This window comes from Verticillium nonalfalfae (genome assembly GCF_003724135.2).
Source record: "Verticillium nonalfalfae strain VnAa140/NRRL 66861 chromosome Unknown scaffold_6, whole genome shotgun sequence".
In the NCBI taxonomy this organism is placed as follows: Eukaryota; Fungi; Ascomycota; class Sordariomycetes; order Glomerellales; family Plectosphaerellaceae; genus Verticillium; species Verticillium nonalfalfae.
The window spans coordinates 375,635-385,947 of record NW_021167231.1 but is presented as its reverse complement, the minus strand read 5'-3'; the positions used below and the strand labels follow the sequence as shown (position 1 = coordinate 385,947).

Genomic DNA, 10,313 nt, shown 5'->3' with positions numbered 1-10,313 from the left:
CTCTCTCTCTCTCTCTCTCTCTCTCTCTCTCTCTCTCTCTCTCTCTCTCTCTCCATCTCGCCTTCCCTAGCCTCTGTTTTGCATGTGCGCTATGTGAAGGGTATTGGTAGCCGTCGCATCGTCAATCGGCCTCATCGGACATGTGGACGTGCAACATTTTCCAGCCCTCGTCGAACCTCGTGAACTCTGCTTCGCTCTGTTCACCGCTTGAGCTTGTGACACGCCGCGGAAGGTGCCTGCATGTCTGGCTCACAATGGAGTCCATGTCGCACGCGATCCGAGACATGACGCACCACCACCAGTCCAGGCTACTGCCGGATCTCCGTCCAACGTCGCACCACGCTTCCTGACAGACCGCGCCGCGGCTGCTGAAGCCCTGTCCCCTCAGCGGACGCGAGAAGCAGTCCATTCTCTCTTAACCCGTTGGTGATATCCCAGAGTCATATCGCGGGCATCACAGTCATCCTGAAGGTAAAGGAGCCGTTGGGTCCGATGTAAAGATACCTTTCGTATTTCATTGTCTTTTTCCTACCTATTTTCCAAATTACCAAACGCCAACCACTGTTCACCACTGAGACATGACGCAGCCAAATGCAAGGGCTCCTCCGAACACCTTTTGAGATCAATAATGTATGCAGGATGTGGGTGGCCGTTGCTCCAGAGTCTGACCGCCAACTCCTCGTATATGTTGAGTCGCTTGTCTCCCAACTAGACAGGCAATGTTCAGAAATTTTCTTCCTTCTTCCCAGCCTCGAGCGACTCAACGCCCGCCTCATGAGCCGTGCCCATCTCGGCGCTGGCGCTTTTAATGTCCTCGACGCGTATGCCGCTTCGGTCACACATGCCTCTGAATATTCCATCCCGCTGCCAAAGCTCGAGCGGCGTGCCAAGCTCTGCGATGCGTCCGGCGTCCATGACGCAGATACGGTCGTAGCCAATGATAGTGCGCAGCCGGTGAGCAATGCAGAGGAGCGTGCGCCCACGGAAGCCCGTTGCGATAGTGTTCTGGATCTTGTCGTCCGTCTCCATATCGACAGAGCTTGTAGCCTCGTCACAGACAATAATACGGGCGCCGCGAACAAGAGCGCGTGCTAATGCCATAAGCTGCCGCTGGCCGAGGGAGAAGTTGAGGCCATCCTCCTCGACAACCATGTCAAGGTGCACACGCGGGGAGTCTTTGGTCCGCGGCTCATCGGGACGGGCATCGGCCGGTACAAGATCAGCCTGTCGCAAAGCTGACCACAGCTCCAAATCCGTGTGCTCATGAAAGGGGTCGAGGTTTGAGCGCACGGTGCCGCGGAACAGGGTTGGGTCCTGCGGGATGATGGCGAGGCGGGATCGCAGATCATGGAGTCCGATGGTGGAGATATCGATGCCATCGACAGTGATGTGGCCGCCTGACAGCTCCACGAGCCGGAACAGGGTCGACATGATGGAACTCTTGCCCGCTCCCGTCCTCCCCACTATGCCCACTCGCTCACCACCCGTAACATGCATCGACAGACCTGATAAAACTAGCGGTAGCTGGGCGCGATAGCGCATCTCAACGTTGTCAAAGATGATCTCTCCCTTCTCTGGCCACGTTGGCCGCACCTCGATCGTGTGTAGAGGCGCCTCTTCTTCCAACTGAGTCCCATAGTACTGCAGCCGCTCTACAGCATTCATTCCATTCTCCACCTCAGCAAGCTGACGTACAGTGAACTGAATCATCTGAACGATGCCCAAGATGTAGCTCAACACTAGACCGCCGATGCTTGGAGAGACGCTGAATCGCGAGGTAACGACAAGGATACCTACAGTCAAGACAAGCAGATTACCGATCGCATCAAGCCGCACTGACAGCCACCGTTGGTTTGAGAAGGTAAGGTAGTACGCGGTATTCATCTCGTCGATAGAATTGCGAAGATCCTCGATGAAGTGCTGCTTCAGGCCGTACGCCCGAATACTAGCCACGCCACTAAGCCCTTCGCTGAATTTGGCGAAAACAGTCGACCGCAGGACCGACTCGAAACGCTTAACCTCTCGAGCTGATGCGCGGTAGTAAGCTGCGGCAAAGATAAACATGAAGAATAAGGGTACCAGTGCGATGGCAAACCAGGGGAAGAAGGCGATGATGAGTGCAAAAACGGATATGATCATGCCGAGTGTGAGAAAGTACATTCTCATGGCATCCGTCAGCGTGTTGTCCATGACATCCACATCCCTCGAGAAGCGATTGGTGATTCGTCCCAGGGGTGTCGTGTCGAAAAAGGACATAGGTGCTCGTAGTGCTCTCGTGACAGCCTGGCGAAGCATGACTCGACTGGATGCGGTGCCGAAGATGGAGAGACAGATTGAAAAGCCAAACATGAGCAATGCTTGAAGAACGCCGAGCGCAGCATAGATGCCAATGTAGGCGCCTGTCGTCATACCATACTTGTCGCTGGTCCAGTAAGATAGCCACAGACCAGTCATGAGGTTGGCTCCTAAGGAGAGGGCCAACAGAAACAAGACCAGGGGGGCGTTGAAGATCGAGCCTGATGCGCGAATGTATGCGTTATAAACCGACCAAGGCACACTGGATACAGCCTTTTCTTCTTGCTGCATCAACGCAGCACTTTTCTTTTTCTTGCCGCCGCTCGCAGCTACTGGCTCATTTGTCTGAGGAATGGTCTCGCTGGTCTCTTCGACTGCGGTCGTTTCCATCAGTTGCCGGAAGCTCTCGTAATTCTTCATCAAGTTGTCGAAAGTGTCCACAGCCATGATTTTGCCACCCTCCATCCAAATAATCCGATCGACTCGGTTGAGTACCCAAAGTTGATGCGTGGCAAGAATACGGCACTTGTCCTTCAATAATCCAAGAATGGCGCTGTCGAAGATGTGGCGTCCAACATGAGCGTCAACAGCACTGAGGGGGTCGTCCATGAGAACAATGTCAGAGTCGTAGTATATTGCCCTGGCGATGTTCAGGCGCTGCTTCTGCCCGCCAGAGATAGTGATGCCTCGCTCGCCGATTTCTGTCTTGTCACCGTTGGGCAGCATTTCGAGGTCTGGGCGAAGAGCGCACCTGATGAATGGTCAGCCTTGCACAAGGTATGAGTATGAGAAGACTTACGCATCGATGACCTCGTTGTACCACTCCCTGTTCATCTCTTTTCCGAAAAGAATATTATCCCTGACAGTCGCATTCTGAATCCACGCGTACTGAGGGCAAAAAGCTCTCGACGCGCCCAAGACGACCTCACCTGACGTTTTCCTCATGTCGCCTGCCAATGCAGCGAGAAGAGAGCTTTTACCACTGCCCACAGTCCCAATGACCGCAACCAGCTCATTGCGGTGGATCTGAAAGTCCATGCCTTGCAGCTTGAATGGCTCTCGCTCTTCTTCGATAAGAGTGCTGCCACCTGAACTGTCGCCAGCAGACGGTGGCCGCTGTCCAGATTTCTCAGTCTCGCTCGTCGTTTTGGTGTCCTTGGCACCTTTCGTGGCATCGGCAACCTTGTCGGCGTCTTGAGTAGGCGTCCTCTCCCAGGTAAAACCAGCGGCATGCATCTCTAGAGCATGCTTGCCGTCAGGCTTCCGCACAACATCCTCCTCTTGTTCTTCCGCGAGCAGAAATTCTTGAATACGCTTGACGGATGACCATGCATCGACGACTTGCCCAAGAACTAGAGGTAGCAGGTTCAGGGGCATTCTCAGTCCATTGAAGAGCGCCAAAGAGGAGAAAACCTCTGCAGGGTTCATGTTATTGTTCGTGAGAGAGTATGTGATAAACGCCAACATGGAAGCGAAGATGGGCAATGACATGCTAACGGCGTTGATTGCGTTTCGGATCGCCAGGAGGATCTGGATGCTGTAGATCTCGCGCTTGCGAATCTCCTTGAGACGATCGAGGAACGCGGTCTCCCAGCCAAAGTACTTGACAAACCGAACCGAGGACAGCACTTCCTGAGTCAGACTGACTCGCTGATCGGTAATTTTGTTGATGGCCTTGCGCCTTCTGAAGAGGCTTCTGATGGCTCTGGTGAGGAGAGGAATGCCGATGACCAGAAGTGCGAAGCCAGCCAATGCGCTGTAACTCAGATTTACGACTAGGAGAGCCAACGTGATGAGGATGGATATGGGGGCTGTCCATATCATGTGGAAGAGGGCTGAGGCTTGGTCGATGCGGTACGTGTCAACGCTCATCAGGTTGACGATGCGGCCATTGCCCCAGCCGGTGCCATCGCCCGATACCCCTGGCCCTTTGGCAGGTTCCGTTGCATTTTTGGTCTTCTTCTGCTTCTTTGTCTTCTGCTTCTTCACTTGGTCGCCATGTCCCTTGCCAGCTTCAGCGCCGGGACCGTCAGCGACCAGCAGTCCGCCAGCTTTAGCTCTGCCAGATATAGACATGGACTTCTCGAAGATGACACTGATGAGTACGGCTCGCGCCTGGCCTCCGACGATCATGCCGCGATAAATGAAGTGATTCGTGCCCAAACTCTGGAAAACCTGCATAAAAGTTACGCCAAGGACGAGGCCGATGCCGTGGCCGATCGGAGGAGGTGGCGAGTCGTTGCGTGTGGCATCCCAGGCATCGTTGGCGAACTGGATGAGGAAACGCAGCGTAAAGGGAGATAAGACCTGGAAGACTGTTGACATGACTTGAAGCATGCCACCGAGCCAGAACTCGAAGAAAAAGGTCTCATGCATGGCCCATAGCAGAGGATACTTCTCCCCTTTTTTGACGCGCTTCTCAAACGAGGCCTGGAGCTTCAACGACAATTTCTCGGCTGTGCGATCCGGATTGACGTGCCATAGATCATTGTGCTCCAATTGCCGCTTGTAGCCAACCTGTGTTACTATGTTTTAGCACAGCATTCAAGCGGGGAGTCGCGTAGAGGGATGAGTTTGGGCAAGAATGGCTTACGTTCATTAGCGGTCCCATCCAGTGGAATATCAACAAACTAAAGAAACCAGCGTGATACTCTCTAGATTCTCCGCGTTCTTTGGGCACTGGCGGTATAGAGCCCCACCGCAAGGGATTTGGCGTTTTGTACCACGGCTTCTTTTCAGGAGGTGGTGGTCTTGAAGCAGTGGTGGTCGCACTGACATCAGTGGCATGGCTCGCTGATCGCTGGAGCTTGACCCTTTTGACCGTCTCATCTTCGTCACTCAAGCTCTTCCTCTCCTCGATCCTCTCGTCATGCTCTGGGCTGGGGACGGCCGGGCCTCCAACGGCCTCTGTGGCATCGTTGGGTTGAATGGAGGCAGCTAGCTGATCGGGAGCCCTGACTTCCTTGTCGGCAGGTTCTGGCATTGTCTGCTGGAAGGATGGCTGGGTATGCTGCCAGTTGGTAGAATGCGTATTATCTGGAGTCTGATTTTGAGTTGTCTTGTTTATGTTTGCAATACGGCAGTAGCTCGGCTTCTAGTTAAAAAGTGTCCGACTCGCCGTGCCAAGGCGAGTTGAGGTAGATTCAGGCTGCGGTGTGGCGCCTGTGAGTCGCCTTGCCACGAGGAAGCGGTGGCACGACAAAGTTCTACGCAACCCAAAACATACGACAGGGCTCACTATGTCTGGATCGTCGCTTTGGGTCGGGATATGAGATACAGAACCGGCAGGGTGTAATCCTGGAGAGAGAGAGAAAGTGTGTGTGTGTGTGTGTGTGTGTGTGTGAATGGCCTGATCCTCCAACTGGAACCTTCAGGTCGTTGAATTGCAGTGCTCGAGTATGGATGTCATCAAGAGACAAGTAGATGAAGGCAAACAGGCCAGGCCTTCCACTATGTACCCATATTGGATCCTTGCCAGGCCCAATGACCTGACCTGCGACAAATCCGTGTGCCTAGCCGACCCTCTTGGGGCTGCTCTTTCCCCGGAAAGAACGTGCCGCATCGGTGCCGTGTGGGTGCTGAAGCCGTGGGAAAGCACCTAGTAGTGGCAGTGGCAGGGGCGACTGCCCGTCGTATTACTACGCGGCGCACCTCGCACTTGCAAGTGGAGCAAGTCCGAACATGCGAATTGATAATCAAGCGTTACACAGCACACGCTAGCGTCTGCGCCGCCCCCCCCCCCCTACCGGTCGGCCTCGTTGACCTCCGACCCGGCTTGCCTTGTCTCTCTTCATTACATCCGTAAACTCCATGGTCTTCACGCGGCGTTCTGTCGTCACTACTGCAGCCTGGAGCGTAGCGGCCTCCCCAACTGGTGGTTCCTCTGGTTCGTCCTTGATTCGTGGTCCGTAAGAGGACGGGACCGAATGGTTATTCAAAGGAACGATCGATGCTACAGAAAGCCAGAGATCTCAAGTCAGGAAATGAACCCGCCCCAGTCACACATCGATAAGGCAGGCAACAGGTCATGAATCATTCGCCCGCCCATCGACTGCAAAGGTCGAGTGCCCCGTGATCCCTGCCGATTCGGCTCCGAATTATTCGCCGCCGTGCCTCGGCCCTAGTTCAGCCGCGCGGGAGGTCAGCCACACGCGTTTGAGCCACATTTGTGCTGTATCCTATTGACCCTGAGGTCCGGTTCCTGTCAAAAGCCTCCGTTCAATCCATCCGATGCGATCAAGCTGTGTTGTTGCCATACCTTGGGAAGTCGGGCAGAGCGGGGAACTTTGGACTCGTTTCATGCGCCTCGCTCAACGTCGAGCTTTTGCTGTGTAACTGTCGCCTTTGTCACTGACTCAATGCTACACCAGAGTATCACAAACGCTGTCACCCGAGCTGCGACGCTGAAGCTTATATTGATTACCATTGTGCGGGGCAGACTTGATGCTGTACATTTCTGACAACAGAACAGGGATGTTCCGCTTGGACGCGTGAGAAATAATGTCAAAAGCATAGGTAGTTTACGTCCGAACACGAAGACGTCCGATGTTCAGAGCAACAGCACATCGAAAGGGATTTGGAACTGAACTAATGAATCTTGTGCAGTCTGGCCGTGCCTCCACAATGGCCTTGCCAGAACGTCTGCGCCAGCTAGCTGAAGCACCTTATCTCTGTCCTCAAAAGTCAAGAGGCCTATTAGACTCGCCCATCAGGGATTGACGCGCCACGACTATGCTTCCATGGCCAAGCAGGGGATGCTGCCGCTTCCTACGGCTGTCTGTGGGTGTCACTCATTCGTCCCTACATCAGCAGCACTACACGTTCAGCGTGGTTTCGAAGAATTTCACACGGGGAAAGGGGGAGGTTGGTTTCACGTCACAAGTAGGCGAGTTCGACAGACCAGAACATCTACTTATAGCAACTCATTGTTGGGCCACCATCATGGAAGAAACCGCATGTGCAAAGTGACGCCTCAAGGTAGAGCTGCTTTTACGTCTTATCTTGAATGAAGCAACTCAATGCCCCGCAACCCTCAAGCCACCTTGTTCGTGCATTCATATAATACAGGTAGTGCGGTACACAAAGCTTCATATGCCTCAACCCCTGACCTAGTCCGAGTCAGACGAATCGTCCTCATCACCGGGCGCCATGCCCAGCAGAGACCTTTCCATGTCGTCGAGCTCCTCCTCCTCCCCGCCGCTATTAGCCCCGACAGCTGTCCTGTCTGCGTCTTCCATGTCGTCCACCTCCTCACCGTCGTCAGCCATTGTCACGTCACCGTTAGTGTGTCCGTTGACGCGCTCGTCGCTATGGCCCTCGTCCCCTGCCAGCAGCGTCTCGTCGCCGACTTCACCAATGTCGCCGTTTTCCTCTGGCTCGGCTACACCGTTCACAAGGCTGCGCTTCTTGACGGGTGCGATCACGCCTCGGCCGGTTCCCTTGTACTGCGCCCACCGCGCCAGACGACGATTGACCCGCCGGTATGCTGCGGCTATCGCTGCCGACTCTTCCCCAAAGTCGTCATCTTCAGACTTGAGCGGCGTGAGTCCCGCCATGCCGCGATGGCGGTATTGGCCAGCATCTCGCAGCGGGCCACCGGCAGACAACTCGCGCCGTACTTCGTCTTCGACATCGCTGTCTTCAAGTGGATCCTCCATCTGCTTGATCCGTCGCATGGCCCGCAAAAGATGGCCTTCCGCTTTGCGAAGCTTACGAGCCCTGCGGTGCTCTTTACGCAACCCCTGGTCCAGGATATGCTCCACACGCTGACTGCGGTTGCGTTCTACCGCTAGCTGGTGAGCTGTTGGTGGTCTTGGCTTTCTAGCGATGATGCCCTCCGCCCCAGGCCCGCCGGGCGACGAGGCCTCGAAGGCCTGGTACTTGAGCGACGCGCCTCCCCGGCGACCTGAGCTTTTAGCCCCTAAATGACCCAGCAGTTTCGGCGGCGGAGTCGACCGGATGCTATCCATGTCCGATTCATTGCGGGAAGGTCGGATCCTGGGCAATATCGCCGGGCCCTCCTCCACAGGCGCGCGGTTGCCACCCCGTCCTCCACGCTTGCTCTGGCTGTCAAGAAACTGCTGATCGGCTTCGAGAATCTTAGCACGCGTTTTCTGCCTTTCGTGACCAAACTCCATTTCCTTGGGCGTGTCAATGTTCTCACGAGCCTCCTCCTCGGGCGTCATCTCTTCGAGGCGTGGCACGCCCTGATTTGCAACATCCACGCCGTAGTCCACGCCGCGACCAAAAGGGTTCTCGTCGCAGCCTTCCTCAGTAAAGTCAGACTCGAGGTAGAACCACATGATCCACAAGAAGGCCTTGGCCCGAGACTTGCTCGTGTAATTTGTCTTCATGACAAGATCGTGGAACTCTTGCCCTGGAGGAAAATGCAGCTCTGCTACCTTAAGAGCAGCGTTGCATATTACGAATAAGAGGTTGACCGGGTTGGTGCGCGGACAGTCGCGGGCTTTGATCTTATTGAGACTCCCAGGCTCCTGTCGGTCCTCGGCTCCGCCCTTCAGGATGGACTTCAAACGAGGCGCATCCTGGAGCTGTTTGTATGCGTGGGGGTCTTGGTGTGCCTGCAGCGAAGGAATGGCATGGTAGGTACGGAGTTGGGCTCGCATCTCGGGGAAGACTGTGATTCATTGTGTCAATTGATTGCATGGCAGTGTGGTGTGGACTTGGGTGCCTTACAGTTTAGTGTTGTGTTCATCCGCCCGATGTTCACGAGCAGGCACACCATTGCCATGCCCTTTGCGGCATCTCGATCGCTCAGCAGCTTGTCGCGTAAGACTTTGCTCGTCTTGCTGCTCCTTGACATGGTGTCTATGTAGAGGTCGGCAAAGTTCTGTTTGTCGCGTCCAGGTTCGTACGAGTTGGTAAAGGCAGGTGTCATGTCATCAAAGACAGCCTTGAGGAAATCGTGTTGTATGTCTTTTCGCCACAGCGGCTCACCGTCCTCTTTCTTGAGATGTCTGATCTTGCCAATTGTGCCACCATCTTTGTCCTTGCCCTGCGACTTGCCCTTGCCGCGTCCCGTCTTCTCTGCCGGCTCGGGCGTCATGTCGATCATTCGAGTGTCTTCATCCTCCGTCATGGCCTGCGACAAGAATGATTTGCCCTCATCTCGATGTATAGGTGAACTGGGTGCTTCCATGTCGGAGGCAGGGCCAGCAACTGCTGAGCTAGTAGGTGATCGGGACGCCATTTTCTAAGGGGACAAGCTCTATGGCTGCCCTTACAGCGGGCTCGTGACTTGTATCGATGGAGGATCGCGTTGGCGAAATGCTTTGGATTGATGGGGGTTCGCGACTGTCGATACGTGAAAGATTCCAGTGAGGTGATGATCGAGTCGCGCAGGGATACGGATCAACGGGACATCGAATAGATGACGTTCACCAATAACCTCTATCTTAGGAGTCCGTGTTGAAGTATATGTTGGGAGAAGGAATTCGAAAGGAAAGCAGATAGCACAAGCGGGCGACTGGCGGAGGAATATGGGACCTGGATGAGGGTAGCCGCAAAGTATTTTTGCAGGTCGTAACTGACTACTACAGAACCTTGCGGCCCTGAATTGCGCCCATCGCAAGGGCCACGCCTCGTCGGATAACCTCACCGGCTCACCGAGGACACGAGCCTTTGAGCTTTGCTCCAATAGACGCGTGTCACCAAGGACCCACTTACTGGACGTGCAGCTACTGAAAATCGAGTCTGGAAGGAGAGAGCCGGATTGAGAGTACCGTGACTAAGCATTCTGTGGCATCGTTGCTTACGTCAGCTTGAATCGTCTTCTCCCAGAACGAGGACTGGTCACCCAAGACACAAATAACATCACGATTAGGGTCATCATAGAGTATTCAGCAAGTGTTTTTATTGGGGTCTTCTCAGTTCATACGAGCTGTCCATCTCCGGAATCCATGGTCCGGTCGAGGTCGCGCCCTCGGATTCCGCCCCGAGGTTACGCAGTGACCGAAGACCTGCAGCCTCTCGACTCCTCGCTATCGCACGCGAGAGTC

At 54.7% G+C, this 10,313-nt stretch overlaps 2 protein-coding genes across 2 annotated transcripts; both read right to left on the bottom strand.

The window, feature by feature from the left end:
- Window positions 1-723: 723 nt before the first annotated feature.
- Window positions 724-5,278, bottom strand: D7B24_007526 (uncharacterized protein; the record flags this gene model as incomplete). Its single annotated transcript, XM_028641635.1, has 3 exons — window positions 724-3,046; window positions 3,095-4,812; window positions 4,889-5,278. 3 exons carry the CDS (start codon window positions 5,276-5,278, stop codon window positions 724-726), a joined length of 4,431 nt encoding a protein of 1,476 aa, XP_028498760.1.
- A 2,125-nt stretch (window positions 5,279-7,403) lies between these two features.
- On the bottom strand, window positions 7,404-9,505 carry D7B24_007525 (uncharacterized protein; the record flags this gene model as incomplete). Its single annotated transcript, XM_028641634.1, has 2 exons — window positions 7,404-8,932; window positions 8,992-9,505. 2 exons carry the CDS (start codon window positions 9,503-9,505, stop codon window positions 7,404-7,406), a joined length of 2,043 nt encoding a protein of 680 aa, XP_028498759.1.
- Between the last annotated feature and the right edge of the window lie 808 nt (window positions 9,506-10,313).